This window comes from Apis cerana, linkage group LG1 (genome assembly GCF_029169275.1).
Source record: "Apis cerana isolate GH-2021 linkage group LG1, AcerK_1.0, whole genome shotgun sequence".
NCBI lineage: Eukaryota > Metazoa > Arthropoda > Insecta > Hymenoptera > Apidae > Apis > Apis cerana.
Window position 1 is genome coordinate 20,282,290 of NC_083852.1, and position 27,098 is coordinate 20,309,387.

The 27,098-nt window shown below is 37.6% G+C and overlaps 1 protein-coding gene and 1 long non-coding RNA gene across 12 annotated transcripts in view; one reads left to right on the forward strand and one right to left on the reverse strand.

The window, feature by feature from the left end:
• LOC108004244 (irregular chiasm C-roughest protein) overlaps window positions 1-27,098 on the reverse strand; it is a 310,419-nt gene that overhangs the window by 56,934 nt on the left and 226,387 nt on the right. For all 11 annotated transcript variants that reach the window (XM_062087490.1, XM_062087489.1, XM_062087492.1 and 8 more), the window contains 3 exons: window positions 26,436-26,558; window positions 16,640-16,783; window positions 11,922-12,194 (listed from right to left, as the gene is read on the reverse strand). In XM_062087490.1, the coding sequence (XP_061943474.1) occupies window positions 11,922-12,194; window positions 16,640-16,783; window positions 26,436-26,558 (540 nt within the window). The remainder of the gene's footprint in view (window positions 1-11,921; window positions 12,195-16,639; window positions 16,784-26,435; window positions 26,559-27,098) is intronic.
• Window positions 1,945-26,528, forward strand: LOC133667825 (uncharacterized). The gene is made up of 3 exons (XR_009833481.1): window positions 1,945-2,571; window positions 2,870-2,909; window positions 26,394-26,528. It is a non-coding gene; the product is annotated as an uncharacterized LOC133667825 (long non-coding RNA).

Consider the following 27,098-nt stretch of genomic DNA (forward strand, 5'->3'; position numbering starts at 1 on the left):
GAACTCGATTAAACGATTATTAACTTTGGCGCGGACGTAATGAACCGTAATTGGAAAAATAATTTACAAGATATAGGAACGGACTGTGAAAGTTAGAAATTTAAAAAATTTGTATGCTACATAGTTGAAACTGTTCGAGATATTATTTTGTTTTGTGCAAATTGTTTGTACAAGTTGATTTTCAAATAAAGCATAATGGAATGTTTAAAATTAAATTAAATTTAAATTAAGTGAAATGAATATTGTAATAAATTTTTTCTAAATTATAGATTTGTTACATAAGCGTACGTATTATAAAATATATATACGTAGATATTATATTTTTCGCGTTAGTTTGAGGAAAATTATATTAAAATGATTTTATTTAGAATAAAAATGCAAAGTTCACGTTATATTGGTTAAAATCTATCTCGAACAAGAAACGAATCCATTTCCCTCTACCGTATTCTCTTTCATATTCTATTTTTCCTTTGTATTCTAGTCATGCATGTGTTATGTTGATATATTCGTAACAGAAAATACATAAAACATACTCATATTATATTGTGTAAGTAGAATGTGTAATTTCCTTCGTAATACCATCCGTTTGCGTAAAAGCAACTTTAAGAACAAAATATTATAATTCCTTTCATTCAAAATTTTTAAATAATACTATGAAATACTATGAAACGCGAATGTCTATATTCAGTTCATTTCCATAATATACAATAAACAGAAATTGCAAAGAAGAACAAAATATTTATTATACTCTCTAATTTAATTCCTTTAAACGGGAAAAGTTAACATTCTATTTAATTGTTAACTAATTCGTAAATCAAATAATTAATCGATAAACTCGACATTATTAACATTCTAAATTGTTATTTTATGGAGTATATCGGATTAACTCTATATCTTATTAATCCATGTAAAATTTTTTAAGAAAAGGAATTGATTTGTCGTATAAAATTTTATAGGTCAATAGAGCTCGTGTAATTTTCCAGTATTGTCAAAAATACGGCAAGGATGGGCCATCTATTGTCATTACGATGCAATTGATCCCGCTCGTCGAAAGTTTTTACATTGTCTAACGCTGACAAAGTCGAGTCGTTCATCATCGAATCGTGGTGAAGGAATACACGGTCGCATACGTGTAACGTGGCCCGAAGAAAACTTCTATCGACGGCCACTCAATCTTGTTTTTTTCCATTGGGACACCGCCTGGTAGCAAGTGGCGTTTTTTCGATGGTTCATCCAAACCTTCGAAACGATCAGGGAAATCTCGATGGATCCGAAAAACCGAAAAATCGAAAAACGACAGACATATTTACAAAGAAAGATCTTTGTGTGGTATGCAGAATTTTTTCCATATAGTGGTACAAGAAAATTTGAAATAATAATTTAAAAATTTGGGAAATTTTTACGAAAATTAAGGATTATAATATTAATTTTTTAAATGAAGAGAGAAAAAAAAAGTGTAAGAATGTATAAAAGAATGGTACAGTAATATTAGGTAAAAGCGTAAAAAAAGGGCCATATTTGTAAAACTGTGAAATAAAATATATAATATATATCGACAGCCAGCTTTCTACATTGGCAATTGTTCGTTGGTTCTGATAGGGAGGAAATATAGTGAGAGAAAAAACGAGTTCCCAGATAGTGGAGTATATATTCGTGTTTTTCAGAACTAGTCCCGTTAGAAGGCAATTTTTATAGAGAACGAGGGAATTTTATAATGATAAAGTATAATAATCGTGAGAACGAACTGATTCCGATTATGGAATGATCATCTCTTTTTAATATGCTTTCTAAACAATATTATTTTCAAATATAATATAAAAATAATATAAAAATATTAAAATTTAAAAAAAAAATTTAAATTGAAATTTAGATTTATCGAATTTGGAATTAACGAATATTATGAAAAATAAAATAAATCTTATTACAATTACTTGTTACGAAAGTTTTAAAAATCAAATGTAATGTATTCTTTATTTATTTAAAATAATAACGGCTTAATAACTTCACAGATAAAGAAAAAAATTTTGTTCCATTAATAATACATCGATGAGTAAAATTTTTAAGAATTACAATTTTTATTGTCATAACAGTTGTTATAAACGATAATGTTATATTGATATAACATAATAATAATAAAAATTCACGGAACTGTAATTAAATCCATATTCAGCGAAAAAATTTCACGTTCAATAACATATATAATAACATATACAAGCAAAAATTTCCTAGTAAATTTGAAGGACTTTACGGTTTGTATTGTAACGCGATCGTTCGTTCGCACGCTCAGTCTCGTCGTGACTCTCGATTAGTGCGCGTCTTTTTGTTTAATCGCTCGAGAATCTGAAACGTGATTTAACGGTCGTGTGCATTCGCGAATTTGATGTGGGTGGTTGCGAATATGGGTGGTTTAGGCGTAGATTAATATCATATGCTAATGTTGATTTTACGTTGTCTGTTAGCATACACGCGTGGGTTCCTAGTGTTTTTCTACGTGTATCTACGTATGTCCAGTGATGATCAAGATTAGTTACCAGTGCGTGACCTCGTGTGTATGTTTAAGAACGAATTATAGTATGTGTTTAACTATGAATTATTGCGTATTTCGTAATTCGCATTTATGTCCGTATGATTTCGCGTGTGATTGCATATATTACTGCAAGAAGAAAATTACGTCGCGAAATTACGCATATTTGTTCGTAAAAGATGTCTGCCATATTTGAGCACATGCGCCTGAGATTCTGCGCATATCTTTTCGGACATTAGTGTACGGAGATTTTTGCGCATTACGCGTTATTCATATATATTTTTGTGAGTTTTTGTACGTTATTTTGTGTTTACACGTGTGTTTTACTATTTTTGTTTGTTCTAGAATTTTCGTATGGTAGTCTCTCGACATATATTTACTGTAGGTAAGTACAAGTTGATTATTTTTAAATTTATTCTCAAAATCATTTGCATAATTTCATGTGCATTTCACGTATAATTTTGATTAAATTTCCAATTGTATATACAGAATATTTGAATTTCTGTGTTTGATTGCCTTATTGAAATATTGTTCACTTATTAAATTAAGTTTATATTTGCATGTTATAAATTTTAATATCACGAATAAAGGCATGAATATCGATATTAAGAGAATGAAAATTTGATATTAAGACATAAGAATTCATTTTTTTTTGGTTAAATTAATTCAAAAGCATTGTTATATCAGTCAATTAACTATTAACAATTCATTTTTTATCAAAAAATTTTGAAAAAATTAATTTTTTCTAAATTAACCTAACCTAAGTCTAAATTAACCTATATTTTCGTCGTGAATGATGTCATATTCTCCATTAATTTTAATCAGTATTGCGCAGTATTTCTTAAGTGGATATTTATTCGATTTCAAACCTCATTCTACGAGATTTTTAGAAATATTTATTAATTAGAAATATTTATCTCGCTTTCGTTCTATCGGTTTCGTTCCTATAACAATTGCGTGAAATTTTCTCAATCCTTGGCATGCATTCGACGTTGTCGTAAGTGCAATCGTTCGCGCGAAACATTGTAAGGAAACTTGCTATAACAATCGACGAGAAGCCTGAGATTGCCGTGGGGAAAATTGTTCAGAGGCTTCGTGACGGTTTCTATGGAGTATGTGGCAGATGTGTACGTGAAAGCGGAATTCCATCAGCAACCACCGGAATCGCGTCACTTCGAGCATGTCACCTTTGCGCGTTCAATTATAATACCGTAAGAAGCATTCTAACTGTTCATTATTATCAAATGCGTAAATTATTATACGGCTCGAGCACATAATACGTAGATCGTACTGTTTTTCATATATATTTTTTTTAACAATTTGTTTTAATTTTAGGATCATTAAATTATGAAATAATTTTAAAATAATCTTTTTTTAAATAATAATATCAATATATTTAGAAAATAAATTAATTTTAAATATAATTTCTGAAGATATGATATGATGCGAATTCCTTTCTAAAGAAATTATCATAAGATTTAATCATATCAATTCGGATGCAATCGTTATTATATTTTCGGAAATATAATAAATCATTTTCAATTCATATCATAGGGATAGTTTCCTAAAAGTAGGAATTCTATTTTATAGAGCTTTAATTCAAAACGCGTTATCATCCGAAACCAATCGTTTTTTCCTCGCAATTAAACATCTCGGGGAAGAGAAAAAGGGCATAAAATTTCATTAACCTCTAAATTTCCTTAAGTCTCTCGCCAAAGGATCCGATTCATTTTATTTCACGGGCCGCGTGAATTTCCTAGATTTATTCCCTCTTTATCAACGAATTCCAGGAAAACGAGAGCGGCGTCTGATTTCCACTTAACGGTCCATAGCTTCGAATCGGTGAATAAAGAGTAACAGAAGAACTCGCGGAGGCGAAGGAGCCGCGAGATTCAGCTTCTTTTAATCATATCGCGCGCGAGCGCGTTGCACGAGCCGCGAAACAGGCCACAAAAGGAGGCTGGTGGTTAATTTCCGCGCGGAGGGTAAAAAGTGGATGGCGGGCAACTGAAACTTGGACTCGTTGAAAAATTTACAACGCGCCGTGAGCTATTGCCGTCGACGAGACGAGCCAAAACGAGACGAGACGAGGGGGATGGGGTGTGAGGACCTTTTCACGGGAGAGCCGGCCTTCCTTTCCCTCCTTCCTTCCTGCGCTTTGATCCCATAATCATCCCTTTGTTCCTAGCCACTCTGATACGTTTCCCTTGTAAATGACTCGCTGATTCGACCGTACCTTTTATTAACCATGCAAATATGAAATCGTGGTATCAGTACCACGCCTCTACCGCGCTTTATCAACCGCAGTTACGGAAGGGAGGGAGGGAGGGGGGTTGCTTGGGGCGGAGAAAATTAACCCCCTTACGATTGTCGTTTATTACAAGAAATGTGTTTGAGGTGGAAAATACCTTTGAACTACCGGGTGGATGGTTAATTAGAAATTTTAATTGATGTTACTCGACGATTCTTTTTTTTTTTTTTTTGTTCCGTGATAATTAAGATTCGGGTGTTTGCATATTTGGCAAGAAAATGGAAGTGGGATGATATCGGGGAGTAACAATTTTAGATAGGTATCTGAACTCGGTAGAAACTGTTCGTGCGATTTAAATTTAAATTCGAATCGAGATAACGGGAGGCATTATTACAGGGAACACATCGAATATGGAAAGGGCTTAGCGAATAATCTTCTCAGTGTTTTTACGAGTGCATACGAATATAATTCTGATTTTTCCGAGTAAAATAAAAGTTATAATTGGATGAAAAAGGATATTTAAAGAGAATCTTTGTTCTTGTTTTAAAACAGAGAAATGTGTTCAATTTTTTTTTTTTTTTTTTTTAAGCATCGATATTGAGTATACACAATATTGATGCAATATCGAACGAAAGTTGCGAAAATGATAAAAATATATTTAAGACAATTTTTTCTTTTAAATGATATACGAAGCAAAAAAATATTACGAAATATTTTCATGAAATCGTGAGTAATGCGAAATTGCAAAGTACACACGGGAACCATTGGAACCAAGGGGGCAAGCTATCCAAGACCGGTGTTTGTGTTTCAGTGGTAACCTGACAGGATCCAGGTGAAGCAAGATAATCCTTGGTAAAAGCCACTTACGGAGTGGTGTATGGTACTTTAACTTGTTATTATACAAGTTCTCGTCGCGGCGCTTAAATAAGCTTGCGACCTGGTGAAAAGGAGATGAAAAACGGAGTACGCCTTAGCTCGGCGCACCGTGAACATTTAACGAACGCTTAACGAGCCGTATATAACCAAAGAAATAAGGTTGTTGCACTAAACAATCTAGTTATAATCTTTTTTCTTCGTGCGAGAAATAATAGAATAGAATGAATTCGCGATTAAAATAATATCAATCCGTCCGTAATTTTCTCTGGATTTTGAATTTTTGAAGATTTTGCTACTACAGAATGTCGTTCATTAAGTGATGAGGAATTATTTTTTCAAACAGAAAGAATACAATAGTAGCATTTTTACGACATTTTAATTAATTAAAAAAAATCCAGTTCAGAAAATTTTGTTAGAAAATTTAATTTTTTCATTTTATTTATTCAGCCTCGGAAAGGAAAATTAAATTCTAAAAATATAGAGAATGAAATTTTATTGATTAAATGGTCTATCTATCCAAAGTACGCAATAGAAACCAAATTGAAAACCAAAAATTAAGTTTATAAATATTTGTGGATTAAATTAATTTACGCGAATTACTTTTCAGTTGTTTAAAGTTTTATTATTTTTTTTTAATCTTTCAGTAATGATAAACGCGAGGATATAATTTAATTATAAACGTTTAAGTTTTTGAGCGAACATGGAGTCATTTTGTCAGGAAATCAGCTTTAATAAAAAAAATTAAATTGAAAATAATCACGCAATGAACAAAGATGTTTCTCTCGCAAATGGTGAGAAATATCATTTAGCTTAATTAATTCGAGTGACCATAGAGAGTTAATATAAACACTGATAATTTTAGGTGGAAATGTTATAACAGCAAGACTAACTAATTTTAACTCAAGGGAGAATAAACTCAAATGTCGCGATGTCATCCAAATTATATTATTTTATTCGACGAATATTTTATTTCAAATAGACATCGTTAAAATTTACGTTAATTAATTTTTAAACGATTTTTAATTTTATTCGTATTGATATCGAATTTTCGTTTCATTGGAAAAAGATTCGCTATTAATTTTTTATTTTAATTCAAAAGATAAGAAGCCGACGTAGTTTTTACTAAAAAAAGATAAATTGGCGAATATGTAACTATTAACGACGTTTAATTTAGTTACATATTCACATCTTTCTTTAAAATTACAAAATTTTCCTTTTTTCGAAACGTGTTTGGAAATCGTGCGCTCCTAATTAAAAATAATAGAAATTTGGAAGGAAGAAATTGCACGGTATACGGTATGAATAAAATTCCAAGTTTTCGTGATCCCAAATCGTTTTCGGAAACGGCATCCTTTTCGAGTTTCATTTCACGAAACGAGCTTCCGTAAATCGACAAGTGTCTAACTTGATTTAATCAACGACGGGTTACTAATTTTCCCCGAATTATTCTCGAAAAGCGTTCAACTGCAAATTTCACGAGAACGTTAATTAACAACAGGTTGTTTAATCTTTCGTCACTCGCGACGAAATTATTATAATCCTCTGCCACTCTCCATCCTATTCTTACTCTCTTCTTCTGCCGTTTTCTTTTCATTCTTTGCCGTCTTTCTCCCCTCTCCCTTTTTTTTTTAAAAAAGATTTTAATCCCAAAACCCTTGGCCGGGGCTAATGATAAACGACCACGGTCACAATAAAATTGCGAAAATGTGTGTTAGCAGCAGTTTGCAATTTTCGTGGGGAAATTATCGCGAACGTGTCGTAGAGTTCCAGAGAAAGAGCGAACTGGTGTAAGAACCACGAGCATAATGTAGTTTTATTGCGGCCACAATTCGGTCCAACAGGAAACTTTTCCTCGTTCGTTCCACTTTTTTTCTTCGCATCCTCGAATATTTTCTCAAGCGTTTCCTCTCGAAATGTTCGATTGAACGATTCGTGTGAAAGTTTTTCAGGGGAATATCCCGGGCTGTATAACGAATTTGGGAAAACGCGTTCGCTACATTTTTTGACCGAAAGAAAGGAAAACGCGATTTTCCACGGGCGAGTAACTCGAACGAGAAAAGTCAAGAACCGCGAGTCTCGAGAAATATGTCGAACACCGACGAGAAATATTGACTTCGATATTTATAGAAGTGAATCTTGGGATCCACGAGCATATACGAGGCATATTCGTAGCGTGAATTTATGGAATTTATGGGGAAAAAAAGAGGAGTGGAAAAATAGAAGGATATTTTTTATAAATTGCGGCAATATATCTTGTCGTTCGACAACTAATCATTAATTTTCAACTACTTTTCATAAAGTTTAGCGAACGACGTGCAAACTTTAAAGATTTTGACACAAAAGGATGGAATCGCTCGAGGAATCTTGTCAGAGAATAACTGTTGTACACTCGTGGAAATAAGAAAATCAAAATTTTCTACGATCGAATCCGTTTCATCCATGATATTATTTTCATTCCATATATTTCGAAGAGGATAAAGAATTGTCCGATATCATGGACGTTTGCGCGGTAAAATGGGTAATTTATAGAAGGAATTAAAATAGTTGGCTCAGCTATTTCTCTCGATTCGTAACAAGGAGAGAAGCGTGGAGGGGAAAAGAAACAAAGAAATGGAGACAATTCACGATGGAATGATTTTCGTGGCGTCCCCTTGTTCAATCCAGGGAAACGATTTTAAAATCCGAGGAGGATACCGTTCGACTGGCTGAGCCCCTTACACGCACGAGTTGCCTGAACTGCAATCAATAAGAAAGTCGAGATTGCTTCAGCGATTGCCTCGGGCTGGATAGCTAGCAAAGGCTTCCGCAAGGCCGTAGAATGAGAAGAGGCCAACGATTGCGGCTTCGATAGAAGAATTTATCATCAGTATGTAAGCAACGTAGACGTGGAAAGGAACGGTGCGCGAGGTTCGCTTTGAGATGGAGAATATTAAAATTAAAATTTGACTATTTTAAAAGCTAATGAGGTACACGCGCGTAGAATGTCAAAATTGAACCGTTTCAAAATTACATATCGTATTAAATTCCTTGCGAAATTTAAATTAAACGAAATGTTGAAAAATAAAATAAAATAAAAAAAAAATTAGGGATTCGCTGTTTGGAATTTAACGTAGCTTAAAATTTCAAATTTTTTAGCTTGTCAGAATATTATAAAATAATTATTTCGAATATATTAAAAAACTTCTCGATACTCGAAACCACGTCGTTTCGAAATTCGAAATTACGATTCAAACGAGAAACATCTGAAATGACGGAAGGGAAAATTCTTCTCGCGGCAGAAAATCAAAATCATCATCCTCTTAAGTATCTCATCAACTAGCTAATACATATGTACATTCGATGGATAATATTTGACCAGAGGAAAATATCCATTACCAAAAGCCTCTGGTTTCAATCCTCTCCGGGAGGGATCGCCGCTCAAAGCCTCTGCACACAAACTTATTATAATAGTCAATTCCATTAACGTGCGATTTAGCCACGAATCGGGTTCTAAATCTCGGCGAGCGTGGACGTTGACCCCTCCATAATCTGTCAGAGAACAGACAAACGATCGGTTTCCGTTTCAAACTACTTTGGCTCGAAGAAAGTGGCGGAGAAGTTAAACGCTCTCAAAGTTTCCTGCTTTTCGCCCGGTATCCGCTCGGGATATCTCCTCTCTTATAATCCCCGACTCGTTTTCATTCGCGGCTTTCCACCTATCCGGACAACAAGTCGCGAGGAACACCCTTATTAAGGCTGGATTATCGTGCTCTTCGACCGTACGACGCTTGAATCGTAATTTGCCTGTTTACGCTGGTACACGTTATTACAGCATCGACGTTTTCATAGGGTTGGGAGAATAGGTATTGCTTATATATCTTATATACGTGTCTTGTTTATGGTGATCGTAAAAAGTTACGTGTTTCGAGCTTAGGGATAAATTAAACGAAGGAAAGGTGTGTAAGGGGAAGAAGGAGAAGAAGAATTAATTCTCGTATACTTTGCTACGGTTACTTTTTTAGTTGAAAATCAGTTTCTTCTTGTCGTTTAAGGAGAACGATGAAAAATTAACTTGATTTTGCGCGTACGTGATGATTTTATACAGTTTCTAATAAGGAAATAGAAGATGTAAGGAATCTATCCACAAATCAGTACTGCGCTCTTATTAATTGGAGATAACGAAATATACATTCAAATCACTGGGTTCTCGAGCGCAAAGGGTTCTGACACGTTTCACTGAAACGAAAATTGAGATTAATAAACTGTTTCTATTGGTGCAATTAGTCGAACGACGAAGCTGAAATCACTATTTAACTTCCAATGAATAATCACGGAGAGATTTAGTTTGTGAAAATAGGGCAGGATGATTCCGATAAGATCTGGTGCGTATGGAGCAAGCTTTACGACGCACCAATTCCCATTCCGCGTCATAAACTTGTTTTCCGCACCCTCCGTCAAGGGGAAACGGGTCCTCCTCGTATAACGTGCACATCCTCCGTGCACGTTTCTACACACAAAGACACGCGTGTTTCGAAGATCAAACAGAAGTCCCACGGCGACGAAGACCCTGCTGTTACCCTTGACTCGACTTTTCCATTCCGCCCCCTTTTGCTGTCGATCCTTGGAGAAGTCGAATATCCTTCCACCCTCAAGAAAGATATCAAGGAAATGTGAGCACTCACGTGAAAACGGTCAGAACATTGATCTCTGGATTTATTCAAAATTCCCTTAAAAAGATTTTTAAATTGTTGGATGGATGGTTCTCGAATCGTTCGATAATTCGTTCGATTCCAATTAATTTTTGGATTTTAGATTTTTAGATTTTCCTTAAATCATCGTTTCTTTAAACGTTCCTTTAATATAGGTAATTTAAATTTTCGAGCTTTATCGGATTTATCCAAGTTATCGTAGTACTTCGAGTAAAATTAGGAAGGATAGGATAGCGATAGAAACAAGATAATTCCATTTGACGACCATCAACAATAACGATCCATCGTTGCACGTTCAATTTCGCTTTCGCCCATTTCCGAACTCATTCCACATTCGCTTTGATTAATTTTTCTCTCGTGGACAATCTGACCCATGGACGAGATATTTAACGAGCTCGATAGATTTTCTCGAAAAAAGGCTATAACTGTCCTCCGACTGAAAATTCGTCTGATAACGCATTTCACGGAACAACAAACTCGCCACACATTGTACACCGGAGAAAGGAGCACGTTTTCCCCGACGTTACACGTGATACATTGTCTAGGAAAGAGAAATGAAAAAAAAGAAACCGGTGGCAGCATCACGAAAAACGATAATAACGTTACAAAAATGGAAATAAAGAAAGAAAGAAAGAAAAAAGACAGTGAAACCGCGACAGAAAATTTTAATTCTTCGTTCTCGCTTTTTCCACTCGCATTACGTATGTATGGTTGCTCTAAAATATGCAAGAAATATGTAACGTGTGTTTACGAAAAAAGAAAGAAAGAAAAAAAAGAACTTAACGAATATGAACAATTTAGAACAATTTTAGGCTATTTACACGTTGGAATAAAAAGGAAAAAAAGCTCAAGTTTTTCTGCCAAGAGAGGAAATTTGCGGGGGAAACCTCGGGAAATATGTAAACGATTATTTCGAAAGAAGATATTTCGAGTGGAAGCAGTCGACGACCGGAAAGTAATAGTTTAATGTAGCCTGGCGGGAATCAAACGTAATTTATCTAAAGTGCGTTCATAAGTCTTGCAATTAGGTGGTCGTCGAGGGGTGCACGCGAGCAATTATTGAAGAAAATTGGATAATTCCTTTGAGACGGTACGAAAGAGGGTTAACCTCGTGATAATGACTAATGACGATAAGCTTTGAATTAGCCTCACAGTAAATTAATCTCCCCTTCCCTCTTATTTTCTTATCGATTATCGATGGTTTCGTTTCATTCAAGATCGTTCGAAATTCATTTTATTTAAATGAAACTCGAGGCATAATCGATCTTCTGTGACGTTCGTATTCAATAAATTGATAAATTATTCGCGAGAGAAAAGTGAAATTTATTCGATAATATGGAGGGCACGAGTTAGTATATTGTTTCGGATTTAAAACTTGTTCCATTCCGGAATGAAAAGTTAATTCTTAAGAATCGATTTGAATTAAACGAAACGTTAATAAAAGATTAATCTTACTCGTATTTGAATAAATAGTAAACTAAACATCTACCGTATCACAGACGGATAAGAATATCATCCGAGGAAAATCTTATTTTTAAAATTCGAACAGAAAGTAATAATCATGCTCGTGGGAGAAGCTTACCGGTGACCTTGATGTGATAGGGCAATTGGGCGCGCCAGGTGTCTTGCATTTTCCTGTCAGGCGCGACGCATCGATATTCGCCGGCTTCCTGGTAAACGACTCGACTCAAAGCCAGTGGACCGGGACCACCGACTGGATCCATTCCAGGACCGTGTCCCCAGCAACCACCGTCGCACTCCAGAGTCACCGCACCCCCGATTTGGACTTCCATCTTCCGGGAATCGGTTGCCTCGCCGTTCAACGCTTCCGCTTCCGTTTCCATGTCTGGATCGTCTAAACGGTGATTTAAACGGTGAAACGATTGGCTACCGTAAAATATCAAAAATTATCATAGGATAAATCTTGAAAATAAGTCGTGAAACACGATCCGTTCTTCGAATGTTTAAATCCTTATAAATTATTTTCCATTAATTTTCGCCAGATTGATATCGCTTTCTCTCCGTAATACGAAAATAATTACAAATTTCAATCTTTCCACATCGCGCACACATTGGTGGCTCGCATTCGTATTCAGGGATATCTTAAAACGATTTCGATCGTCGTTGTCGTCGATAACAACGAGAGTGGTCTCGCATCAACGATTGCGCGCACGTACCGGGGATAAAGTTGAAGATGGGAGCGGTGTAACCGTCGGGGGAAAAAATCTTTTTTTTCGCAGAGCTGTGGACCGCGATATTCTTTTCCAATTCCGCCTGCGGAATTATACATATCCGCGATCGTTTGTTCTCGAGCTAACGTTATGTCCACAATTACGAGGGGAAAGGTGATGCGGAGGGTTGGCGATGTCGTGGCCGAGATATCTCCTCTCCAGGGGAGAGGAGAATTAGAGTGTCGATAGGTGGTGTCGGGGAAAGAGAGACAGAGAAGGTGAGAGGTATAGAAAAGGTGGAGAGAGGAAAGAAGGAACGGGGGATAGTCGAAGGGGATAGGAGAAAGAGAGCAGTCCTTTGAGTTAGCAAGCTGATCCTCCGGCTCATCCTATAACAAAACAAAGGGATCAAAGTGGTGGATGCGACGATAGGAGGCTTTTACACCCTCCCCTGGCCGCCGCGCTGGCTATACCTCGTTTGTCTTGTAGTTTGTTCGGAATTTTACAGCAAACACAATCGCTGACGCTATAACAAACAACGGGTACACGAACGACAGTGAGGCAGGAATAGGGGAGAAGAGGGATGAAGAGATAGAAAAAAGGGGGATGGGAGAAGAGAGTTTTCACTTTTTCTTCGTTAGTTCTGTGAATGCACGCGCATCGCAACTTCTCTTTTTTAATGGCGATTCTCGTTACCTATGAATTTGATCTATCACCGGAAATTCCGAGTGATGCGTGATCTTTTGATCCTTGATACGGGCAATTTTCACCACGTAGGAGTAGGATCCACGCGTCATGATCTCGGCCAATTCCGAACCAATTCGTCCTCCATTCCGTTGAAAAAAATATCATGTTGATCTGTATCGCTGTTTGTTCCGTTTTCCAATTTTTTTGTGTATATATATATATATATATATATATATATATACACATCGTAAGAGGTTCGAGATTGGAGTCAATTGGAGAATTGGAATCCAGGAATCAAAGGATTGTAACGAGTTTCCGAAATCAAACTATCCTTTAATGTCTTCGTCTAACGATCGGTCAGTTACGAAAGTTCGACTTAATTGATCATTAATCTGACGAGCTCTTAAGTACTTTGGATGTTGATTGTACGAAATCCGATTGCATTTGACTCGGCGTAATGCCGTTTCACGATTGATTGTTAACCGATCGGTCAACCAAACTACTAACTAACCGACCAACCAACTTTGCCAGATATTTCGCCCTCCCTTCTATTGATCTCCTCTTTTTCGGTACAACGTTTCCGGATACAACTTCCACAATGATACCAACTTTCCCGCAGATCTAAAACCTTGCGATCGAACTGCCTCGAAAAGTTTCAACGTTTCAAGCGACGAGTTACACTTTCCAAAATTCCAATTTATTAACGATACATTAATCTTTAGCTCTTCTTCATAATTTTTACCTCGAGAATTTTATAGAGAAGGATTTTTTGAATATCACGATCACTTATCGCAATTACCTATTAATTCGCAAAGAAACGACAAACTTTCATCTCCAACAACCATTCGTAGTGCCTTTTTTTTTTCTTTTTCTTGGAACCAGTTCCAAAAATTCATTTCCCTTCTCCTTTTCCTTTGAAACGCGCGTTATCTACGATTGCACGAAATTGGTGCTCGCCCGTTTAAAACCCTCGTAGACGTTATCCGTGGATAAGTAATCCGGGCAGGAGATTCGAATAGGACGCGGTGCCTCTGTAATCGATAATTCCTTACGGGGGAGGGAGGGATGGTTGGTTTATAGGTGCTCTCGAGCCATCTAAACTGCGTAGAGATTAGGTGCTCGGAAACCCGTATCCAGGATCCCGCCGGTTTGCCGGTGCGAACGGAAGCCGGTGTTGAAGAGGAGGTGGAGGAAAAGGAGGAAACTCTCGAAGGTTCGAAAGGGGAGGAGAGGAGAACCGCCACCTTTCCATTCCCCTCCACTCCTCTGTTCCACTGGTTATAATGGCAAGATGGAAGGACCTATGGGGTCCTGGGCTGGGTAGGAAATTTGCAAATTTTCACGACAGGGCACGGATAATTTCCGGTTGGCTCGGCGGTTTCCGTACTTGACAAATGACTGTGGTTTCCGGTTATCGGCTGCGAGGAACACCAACCCCTCTTGCATTCCGAATTAGCGGGGACGTCTGATGTCTCGACCCCTCTCGACCAGAGACGATATTCTTTTCGATCCACCAGTCGCGATTTTTCGTTCGAATAATGTTTCGCGATTTGCAATTAGATCGGGATGAATTATCGTTTGCGTGGAGGTGTTTATTGTTTTATGGATGTGATAAAGCGAACAGTTTTTATATAGTATTTTTTTAAAGTGTTTTCTTCGCGAGCGTGTGTATTTTTATATTTTGGAAAGATTGAAATTTCTTTTTTGCATCTTTTGTGCTATATTCGTCAGTTTTTTTGAATATGCAGAAATAAATTTTAATATACGAAATCTGTATTTAATATGTTAGAGTATATATATTTAAAAAAGAAAAAATTAAAAAAAAAATTAAAAAAAAAAATTAAAAAAAAAGAAGAAGAATGTAGATACATGGATGTCCACCATGTTGAAAATATTGCACTTTCGTTGCTCTATATCATATTTTAAAAGACAGTTTTGTATTGATGAAAATTTGAACATCCGTCAAATTTCAGCGCACTTTTTCTAGAAAAAATATTCCCTTTGACAATCTAAATATCTGTATTTTCTATTAACTTTGTTTCGAACATTCGTTTCCTATTATTATTGGATATTATTGGACTTCTTTTGTTGGTTTATATCGTATTTCAAGAGACAGTGATTACCTTTATAAAATGTCCATCGATTTTTAACGCACTTTTTCTAAAAAAAAAAAAAAAAAAAAATATTCCCTTTGACAAACCGAATATCTCTATTTTTCAAGTTCTATTAACTTCGTTCAAACATTCGTTTTCTATTGTACGGATCTAGACCAACAAGCCGATGAAACATGAATCTCGATTTCATCGAAAGAAGATCGTATCACGAAGTGATAAATTATCTCGTCAGAATTAAACGATACGTGTGAAGCGGAAAAATGGAATTTTATCCTATGAAATTTTGAAGTAATTTTGAATCGTTTTTATCATACGTGTTTAATAATATAAATGTTGGATCGTGACGCAAATATATCGCACTTGGAGGATTCGGTGAAACGAAATTCTCGGTTCAATCGATCTCATAACTCGAACAGCCGTGCCCACGATTTCCATTAATTTCTAATATTACTGTATCCCTTATCGGCCCGTACAGCTGCTCTACTTATTCTATTTTCAATATTTTCATTGTTATACATGAAATGGGGATGGTCGTTTCATACCCGTTCAATAAATCCATTTGTTCGGTCAATCAGTTCATGAACACCGATAGATTTTAGCGTATATTTAGCGCGACTTTTAGCGATTTTATTCAATATTGAATGGGTAATCCAAAAGCTTGTGTTTTTGTAATCTAATTTGCAGCAACACGTTGCGAGTTAAAAAAAAGCTAACCAGTTCATCAAGAGACTTTTTATTTTTTGATTTGTAATTGAAAATTGAATATTTTTTGCGAATATTTTTTATTTTGCAATTTTTAGTATATATATATATATGCGTATGAAATTTTTTAATTAAGATTTATTTTGATATTTTGGTAAACGAGACAAAGGACACACTTTTAAAAAAGTTCAATATTTTTTCCGATTCTCTGATTTGATTCTTTTCCCTCTTTTCCTTTGTTTCTAATTTCAAATTTTAACAGATCGAAATATAAATTAAATTTTCAATGAAATCTGAATTTTCTAAAATAATAATCATCCCGATATCAATTTCTAAAGTTTCAATATCACGTTAAAACTTCTTTTTTCATACAATATATTCACTATATTAATTTATCCTCTGCAATCATTCTGACAAACTCTGAAATACAAAGTTCAAAATCTCTGATCCTTCATTCCGATCGATTAGAATATCAAGATCTTCGTAATCTCCAACAAAGCGTGGAATATCAAATTCCAATACCAAATCCTCGTTGCATCAATTTCTAAATCCGTTTTTCAAATCACTTGCGATATAAATAACGATCGATCGTGTGAAAAAAAAAAAAAAAGAAAATATATACTCACAGCGCACGTTGAGAAAATAACCGATGCTGGTGAATATGCCGAGCATGTGCCTGGTGTAACATTTGTACCAGCCGCTCTCGGCGCGGCTGATTTTTGTGAAGTTGAGCCATCCGTCGTCGCTCTGCTCGACGGGCGGTCCATTGTCTGAAACGCAAACGAAGAGGTTGCTGTGCGTGGTGCATGGATTAACTCGGCGAAAATAGCGCGTCTACGCGCGCATCCCTCGCGCAGAATCGCGCCGGTTACCGATTAACCGGCGTCGTTGGAATTACGCGGTCGAGGGTTGGCGCGATGCCAGCACTGGCCTTATTGTTCTTCGAAAAATCTCTGTACGCGGGGGATTACGCGCCAACGTTTCGCAACAGGGATAGGAAAGGGGCGCGGGGAGGGAGGTGCGTTGTTCGAGGGTTAAGTCGCAGGGGGTAGGTAAGCTCGTGTAATTTTGATACTTGGTACACGGGTCGTGGTAAATGGGGAACTTGGTGAAATTTTGTTGCGTTGTTGCGATGCGAGTCGTGGTGGCGAGCGTTTTGCTGTATATATGGAATATATTCGGTAATCTTGTGGTAATTTTTTTTTTTTTTATTTGGAACGCGAGGGGAACTTTTTTTTTACGATTTAATTCCGGGCGAAAAAGTTTTGTTCGTGGAAAAATTTTTTCGAGGGTTAAGTCGGGGATGAAAAGACGACTGTGCGTAATTTTGGTGCTTTGTTCAAAGATCGTAAGTAGTAAGTAGAGAATTTTTATGAAATTTTGCACACGAGTCGTGGTGAAGGAGAAACCTTGTTGGTTAGCTATCGTGGAATATATATTCGGTAATTTTGTGTAATTTTTTTTTTATGGGATGTACGGTATGTGGATGTAAGATAAATTTTTCGAGAATTAAATTGGGGTAGAAAAAGATAACTTTGGGTAAATTAGTAGTAAATTGGTAGTTGATATTCAAGTCGTGATAAATGGAGAATTTTGTGAAATTTTGATTGCATTAAATACAAGCTATGATAAGTGAGAAACCTTGTTTCACGTTGGTAGTGTTATTGAAAATTAATAAACCTATGTATTGTAATAAATTGACGTAAATGAATATACCGTTATATATAATATTTTAATGTTAAAAGATTTTGTTACGTTTTTATTCAAATATTACGATTTTATTTCGGTAAAATTTTTATAATATAACTGGAGACTAGTTTAGTACGTTGTAGAAGATAAATAATTCAAAATAAGACGCACAATAAATGAGAGAGAGAGGGTGTCATAAATCTTTATTCAGTTAATAACATCCTGTTTTATTTACTCTTGAATTAGGTCAGGATTAAAGGCGGTCACACGAATTTTTAACTATAACGTACTAACTTTCGCACAACGCCAACGTAAACGTTGAATTTACCATAAGTTAGAAAATACGAATCGTCGAGTAACGAGAAAATTCATCGAAACTTCGATAAATTAAATCGGGCCAATAATCTCGCCCATCGATAATCTCAATTAAAACCAGTGATAAATCTTTTCGACGTTACACCAGCCTTTCGTGCGGCCCCAACTTAAAACCCTTATCGATCGTATTTTCGTTAATCAAATTACCGCACGCGATCTCCTACCTATCTCCTACCCCTTCCCCCTCTCGAACACCTCTATCCAACCAACAAACAAACAGAAAAAAAGAAAAGTCGAAGCTCGACTTTATCCAAGCCGAACGAAGTTGAAACACCGAAAGAAAGAGGCGGGGAAGAAGCTGCGGATCCATTCGGTATTCATTTCGCCGCCAAGTCGTTTTGGCGAAACTTTGATCCTGCCATAGGCATTTCTCCTTGCTTTTCTTCTTTTTTTTAGCCCGATGCGATTTGACGAGAGGGGGTAGGATTTGACGCAGCTGTCGGATTCACGGGCTACGCTCTGAATGTGCAACAATGTGCAACCAAATGCAGAAGCACAAGGGGAGGGAGAGGTAGTTGACTAACGGAGAAGGAAAGGCGAGAGAGAAGTTGGAGGAGCACACAAGAAAAAAAAAACATTCCCGCGTGTATGCTACTTTCGCGATGAAGTTTTGTTCCGAAAACTTTTATTCGTCCCGGTATTAAGGTCTTGGAAGGGGGGAAGAGGATGGTGATGGTATATATATATCGTCCAGCGACTGTCGTCTCTTTGCTAAACACAGGGAACTCGTGCCGCTGCCAAAACATGTTCGATTGTGTTAACGGGATGGGATATATATATGTGCGTGTACAGGGGAGGGATGGCAAGATGCGGTATTCTGTATGAAATAAGAGCGGCCCGTGACTTGGCCCGAGCACCACGACATATCTAGCCACGGTTATGCGGGATTCCGGCTATTTGGCCCGGAAACAAACGGACCGTGCTTGAAACTGAGCCGTGGAGAGAAGGGTCAGGATGTGGGGTGTGTCGAGGGGTTGGAGAGCATTTAGCGCAACATCGCGTGGAAAGCGATCGGTGCGCGTTAGTTGCTAATTTCGGAGGTACGGCTGCTGGGATGCTGGGAGTTAGTCACTTGGAAGTGGTAGTTTTACGCGGATTACGTCGATGATGTAAAGCATCCTCTCCGCGAGGATGGGGCGAATTTATTCGATTTGCATTCTTGAGGACGATTTAAGATTCTTGGAGATATTTTGAGAAGGGGGAAAAATAAGATCGTAAGGTTTGCTCGAGTAAAGCGAGGTGCGAAGTAAGAACGGAATGGGGTTAAGTGAAATAAAGGGAGAATAAGATTTTTCACGAACACCTGTGAATAATTCTACTTGGCACGTTTCATGGAACGGAGATATTCCTTTAAGCTCGAACGGCTGGCTATTAGTCGGGAGAGGAAGCAAAACGCAGATTGCATTTTTTTCTCTCGGTCTCTGAATAAAACGTAAAAGAGCAATCGCGAGAAGGAAACGTTGCTGCGGAGACGAGTTTACGCGAGGTTTACTCGTTCCTTTACCCGGGCGCAATTATTCCTAAAAAAAAAAAAGAAAAAAAGAGAGAAAAGTGTTACTCGGCTTTAGTGTTTCGAGCACAGTTAGTTAGCCGGCCGAAAAACTTGGAGAACGTAAATACCCTGCTAAAAGCTAACTACTGCTTTGTTAAAAAAAAAAAAGAACAGACGACTTATCGTTTGTTTCAAATCACGAAAAATGCATTTTTTGGAAAATCTGTTAATTGTAATTGAGAAAGTTCGCGCAATAATCATGATGCAATAATTACAAACGAAATATTATCACATCCATACTCTTGGCCGAAACAATTTCACTTAATAACAAATTCTTTCATCGCGCCACCGTATCATGGACGTAACTTTCCAAGAAAGAATCGCAAAGAATTCGCAATGGACTCGGAAGAAAAAATCGAAATGAGGTTATGTACAACTCGTATATATATATATATTTGACTCTGGTTGGCATCGCATTATATTCTAGTTTCGTATGAACAATGATCGGATGGGGATCTACTTCCCCCGAAGCGGTTTCCCGCAGCTGACGCCCTCGTACGTTTTCCGGAACGTCCGTAGCCGTAGAATGTATCGTCGTGATAAATCGTTCGACGGGGCCGTGATAAATTTATCCTCCTTTTCATTTAAAATATCCTCACCCTTAACCGGCCTACTTTACTACCGATCATTACATATCTATGGAAACCTAAAGGAGCAGCCTCCTTCTCCTTCTCCTTCTAACCGATCGATAAGTTTTTAACGTCGACAGTGTCGAACTGGTGTGACGGCACGATTCTCTGATTATTCCAAGCACGAACAGGAACGGCTATTCTATCGTCCCGATGAAATTTCGTGAACGGCTCGAGTTGCGGCAGGATAATGTGGATTATAGATATTTATCGATAAATTGAATTCAAGATGGGGGGCACATAGAGGTTGGAGTGGATAGTAAGTGGAAATCGGAAGATTGGCCCTAGCCGGCGAAAGGGATGCGATTAAGGGACGTGGAAATTAGACGAATCGTTTAAGAAAATTGCGTGGATCGATTTTAATAACATTACACGAAAGATATAATATTAAAATCGCTACCCTTTTGCTACTCTTTGTATCGCATCCTTATCTGGCACCCGACCACCGTTAGATTTATACCCCTTGGGAGAAACAAGGGATTAAAAAGGGAAAAAAGGGAGAAGGTGAAAAATACGAAGGCCCATTCTCGAAGAACTATCGAAGAGAAGGTAGTCGAACCGGTGTAATATTATACGGTCTGGAGGGAGGAAAAAGTGCAGTTAAACCGGTATGATATATCGCGCGAAGACGAATGGTCAAAATATCTTGGGCGAGTTTGAACGGTAAAGTGATAAAGAGGTGTTTGAAGGAAAGCGAACGTGCTTTCTCGATGCCTTGGGGCATCTGGATCGGGACTCGTTTAATAAAAGAGCCGCCCCGTGCCGAAAAGAAATTGGGATCGGCGAGGGGGAGAGGCGATTGGGACGAGTTGAAACGAGAGGCTAAACGCAAGATGAGCCGAGGGGAAAGGATGTGGCGGTGGTTTGGAAGGAGGCATCGCCCGAAGCGGGTACGTGCTCCAAAGGATATTAAAGTATTTTAATTGCAGCGGATTTCGCGGAACGATGGAAGGATTTATTCGAAATCACTCGATCGAGACTATGAATAGGGATTAAGCTTTTGCTTCTACGCCCCCTCGTCGTTTCCTCGCGGACGTACACAGCAGCCAGGAATTCCGGGACGTTAGAAACGAAAGGCAGAAATAATTGAATAATTTAATGGGATATAACTGGGACGTTATATAGGCTGTCGAAATCGAAAGACGTTTCCGATTTCTTTCGTTGATAATGCCAATTAATATTCTCGATTACTCTCACGAATTCGTTTTAAAAACAAAACAATAAAGGGATCGAAATTGGTTGTAAAATGTATTATCCATTGTATTCGTCGAGTGCAATTCGAGCGGCAGGATTAAACAGGGAGAATCTCGCTCGTCGATACGATGAAGAGATACTTTTCGCGCGCAATTTATTACGATTTCGGGAATTCTTCCGTTTCGGATACCGGTGTACAATAATTCGCGTCAACCGTTCGCCAGCAACGGGTCGTTCATCATGTTTCTTATCACTCTTACCGCTGGTCTGGCTGATCACGGCAGAAAGTGACGGGTGCAGCTGCTCTCAGCATTTTGTGTAACTCAATAACGGAACTAACGAGGCTTGTACGATTAACCAGTAGATCCCTTGATAAATTTCATCGCCCTTCCGCAAAACGGGATTCTTTTGATGAAGGTGAAACGTCATTCTCACTTTCCCACGAACAATTCCAACGTGAATTCGATTTATTTGATATTTTCAATGCCGCCGTTTTCGATTTTGATTACGATTATTTTTTTTTTAAATTCATTTCAGACAGTATTCAAAAATGTATCGAGAAATAATTGAGTTTTAAACGAACTCTTTTGCTTTTAAAAGTGAGTAGACTTGAATTTGAGGAATTTCGAAGATCTTTGGAACATTTGTCTGTTTTTGTTCGAGAATTATAAGGTTTAAATTTGTTCGTGAAAAGACGTAATTATTTCCCAATTTATTTCTAAAAAAAAAGAAAAATGTTTCAAAAAATAGAACACATATACTTTTTTGATTTTTTTTAATTAAGCAAGGAAATAAATCATGCTCAAAAAAGTCTATTTAAGTCTATTTATCTGTATTGAAAGAATTTTATTCGATCGTTCTTCTTTCAGAGGAAATACGGTCGAATGATTTTTTGATAAAGTCATTTCGCACTCTCTGCCATTCTGTTTTTAGAATTTTAAAAATCCGATTTACGTTTCTGAATACGTTTCCTCTTCATTTTACGTGTCTTCCATAACCCATAATTCAGTATTCCATTTAACGCGACATTTTCACGAAATTTATGAATCGGACGAGATTATATCTACATTAACGATTCAAAATCATCGCACATATATATTATTATATATCAGAATTGATTTAACGAATACAATCATAAGAGATTGGCAAACTCCAACACGCGTCACGCCCATTCAACGACGAGATTTAATTCGAAATATCGAATCGAGATTTGCAATAGAAAAACCATGGAAACGAACGGAACAGGTGAATCGGAACGATCTAACTCTCGAAACGCTTCTTCGGGTATATCGTTTTCAACAATCACGAGAAAACGTTTGAACATCCTCTACGCGTGTATTATTTCCGCGGGAGAGATCGCAACGAGATCAAACATCTGTTCGATCGCTCGTCGAACTCCAAAAGGATAGACACTTTAGAAGAAGAGCTGCGAATTCTATAAAAAAGCGCTGTAAAAAAAAACTTGGTCCGCGTTTAAACCGAATGTAACCGTTTCACCAGGCTTAAACCACTCTAATCAAGAAAGTGGTCCCTCCCTCGCCACGAAAATCCCGCTTCGGTTTTCCTCCTCTTTTTCTTCTTCTTCTTCTTCCTCCTTCGTGATCAAAGTTTCTCTCTGATTGACGACGAATAAAGGAAATTATACCACGGCGAACTTTTATTTGCGCTACCGATCCCGTGGCAAAAAGCAACAGTCGTTACCGATCCTCCAACTTGGTCTTGCTAAATCCTTTTCGTGATTTCCAATTGGATTTCGGGCTGGACCAGAGGAAAAAGTCCAGTTACACGCAAACGAAAGTCTATGAAGTGGAATAGCGTATCGAGGTATTTTTCTTCGTAACAGATTCGACGTATTCGATGCGTAGAAACGAATATCGTGTACGAATCACGGGGTCGTCGAGTATCTTTCAGGAAAAGAAAATAAAAAAAAGATGGCGCATTGAAAGAAACACGGAGCGATAAAATTTTGAATTTGCCGAGATTTCGTATTCACGTGGTGGAAAGTTTCTTCTTTCTTCGGATAATTTCAAAGAAGCGTATTTAATTTAACCGGAAGTTGTACAGGGATTCTAATTACGTTAAAGGATCAGTTTAACGAGAACGGATGCACACTAGTGCTGAATGTAACATGACGAGGGTGGAAAGAAACTGCGGCAAAGAAGGTTCAAGTTGATATTTTACGATGAAATCCATCTTTAAAATTCACCAAAGTACCGCGAAAATCCTGCAACTCGTACTTCGAATCGTCCATCCATTAAATCCTCCAATCCTCTCTGTTCATCCTTCTCTTCTTACTCTTTCTTTTTCTTCTCGTGCAAGATTATCGAATAGCAAAAAAAAAAAGGGAGAATCGAACGAATATCGTTCACAGGTGATAGAGAAACCTATCACCTATCACCTATCCCGATCTGGCGATCAACTTGCAAATCATGCAGTCAATACGAATCACGAAATACGTTATCACGAGCGGTGTTGGGAGGTAGAGATGGAGCCTTAAGCTCGTGCATCACATCCCCGGCAGGGAACGAATCCGTCAGGGGTGGTGTGCAACAAGGCCGGGGCGAAAAGTACGTCCATTAAAACAAACGTTAATTCCCATGGTGGAACGCGTAACGACTGGCACCGTGGCCGTTACGTAAAGCTGCACGTATCTACTGGCCTGCACCTACATACGTTTCGTACTCGACTGGAACAGGCGTACCGTCATGAGGATACATAACGCCGAATTTGGGTTAACTCTTTGGACCATGCTTTGTATACGGAACATGGGAATACTCCGTGATGGTTACCTTTGTTAATTTTGAATCACTCTGGCCAAAGTTTGAGAGGAGAAGTTTTTCCAAAGCAATAATATTTTCATCTATTTTTGTATTATCTATTATTTTAAATAAGTATTCAATATTCAGTACTCGTAGAAACGAGAAAAATTACGGATGTATTTACGTATTTACGAAGAAAGTGGAGTTTAAATAAAGATTTAGCCTTGTTCGATGCATATTATATTTCAGATATTTCTTCTCTACTTTTTTTTTGTTGTTTTCTATTAGTTTTTTTTTTATTTTAGTAACAAGCGTAAATATCTTATATATATTTATACCTTGCAGATATATTTTGACCCGTTCCTTGTATCATAATTTACGTCCATCCTACATATGAATATATGTATTACCATTACAAAGTCTTTCAAGATTACAATACATGTATTTTCATGGCGCGAGAGAATCGCGGGATCTGGCGAAAAACTCGATACATCGGCCAATCTACTTACATACAAAGTAACTGCTTCATCTTCGATCCAACCCCTCGTTTTATCCCCGTTTTATTTGAAATCGTTCAAGAAGCTTTACTTTTACCTCCCCGGGTTAAAATGTTGTTACATCGGTGGAGGTATCGAAATCGAAGGATCGGCGAAGAAACTCAAAGAGCGAGCGCGGTGCTAAGAGGGAGAGAGAGAGTGTCCTGGAGGAGGTAGACTAAAGGGGGAATTATCGGAGGCTTTAAATATTTATCGAGTCGTGGGCCAGCCCACCGTCGGCTGGCTTTGACAAAGAACAAGAGGTTGTTAATGAATCCAGTCGGCCAGGAGTAATTCCTTGTTCTTCTTTCCCGTCCTTTTTTTTCTTTTTTTCCTTTTCTTTCACGAGACAAATCGGAATTTAAGGGAAGAGACCAACTTTCCCATTTCCCAATCCCCTTTTCGATCTTCTTCGAAAATCCAATCCCGATCCCTCTTTCGCTCCTTTATCCACGAATTATTCCATGCTCATAATTCTATGCTCGCTCGAAACAAAAATAACAAGCAGCAAAGGTATCGCCGCATCGGAAAAAGCTTTCCCTCTTTCCCCTTATTTTTCCCATTCTATGGTCTTTTCTTTATTTTCCCTCTCTCCTATTTTTTCCTTTTCTTCTTTCTTTCTTCTTCTTCTTTTTTTTTTCGAAGCTTCGTTTCCCGCGGAAGGGAGCCGACCACTTCACCCATCGAGCTATCGATTACGTCGGAGCGAAAAAAACGCGACGAACGAATTCGAACGAGCGAACGACGTTCGACGTTCGTACAAGGAGATTTCCAATTATCGGGAATAAGTCGGTGGAACGCTTGGAAAGCGAAATCTCAATGGAGTCCCATTGATTTCTACGAAGGAAGAAAAAGAGAGAGAGAGAGAGAGGAAAGGAGAAGCAACAGCTGAAGAGCGAGAAAGAAAGGGAAAAAGAAAGGGAAGCCCGACTCGAGGAAGCAGCGTGGAATTTTTCATTTTGACGAAACTTTCGCAACGCGCTGGATTAGAGAGGAGAGAGGATAAAAGAAGGAGGAAAACGTGTTGCGTTCGGGCTCCACGAAAGATAATATCTGCCTTGCATACTTATCCGCGATGAGGGGATTTCGCTCGCGTGGAATAGGGGGTGGGATTATTTATCGTCCCGACTCTCGACCCCAGCCTCGTGATAGTCCTCCTCTGGTCGCCGTGGTATAGACTAATGTGATTATACGATTTATCGTTTTGTTTGCTGATGACTGCGAAGAGACTAATAGCCTGGATGTTAATAGCAAATGGAAATGCTTCGGAGGGAGGGAGGGGAGATATGGGTAGGAGAGAGATAATCCTCGAAATATATAGAAGATGAAAATATGACGGCTTTCTGCTGCTCGAGCTTTTGTTTTGTTTGTTCCCGAGATAGCAATGGAAATTTTAAAATTAAAAAAAGAAGAGATGTATGTATTAAGGCACGCTTTTTAAGGAAAATCTCTTTACGCGTTTTCTACGTTCGGTAGAGATATAGAAATATTTCTATCGTCAAGTTTTCATTAGAACGATAATTTAAATATTCTCCTCGATTAATCCATTCAATCCTTTTATTTTAATCTACATTCTTTTTTTCTCCGCGTGGAGAATTTTTTTAATTCTTTTGACGATTTTTTCCTTTTTTTTTTTTTTTTTTCAGATAGACGAAACGCGAAACTCTTGGTCCGCTATTGTCACTTACCACGCTGCCAAATGGGCGTGCTGGCCGGATTGCTGTCCACCTCGCATTTCAAGCTGACGGACATCCCCTCGACGATCGGGATTCCAAAACCAGGTAAACGCGTTATCGCGAACGATGGAGTATCTGAAACAGGTATTAAGCAATTATCACCGTCAGTCACGATAATCGAGCGTCGATCATTAGAAGATAATAATCTCTGCGATAATCTTTACTCCGATTTTTGATACCTCAATCGATTTCTGAGTAAAAAAATTATAAAAATTTTCCAATTAAAAAAGAGATTTGCGGATAGAAAATTTTAGCACGTTAAAAATTGGCGAAGTTTCAAATACGAGTCAGAAGAAAAAATTTAGTCTGAAATCTCCGTTCGCGTAAAATATCTGTATTTACATAGTGGACAGGGATCGTTATCATTGTTTATTAAATGGCGCGGTGAACTCTCGATAAGACCAGAGCTTAGCGTCTTAACGCAAATTGCATAATAATAAGGTATCGCGAAATTTCGTGTTGGCTGGCCAGCTTGGGGCGCAGGCTTAAGGAACAAGATTTGAAATGTGTCCTCTATAAAAGTAAATTCTCTTTTTACCGAGGAATAGGGTAGAAAAGTCGATTAAGGGGTGGACCACGGTTAAATAAAGATCTTGTTAATACAGCGACACGAGG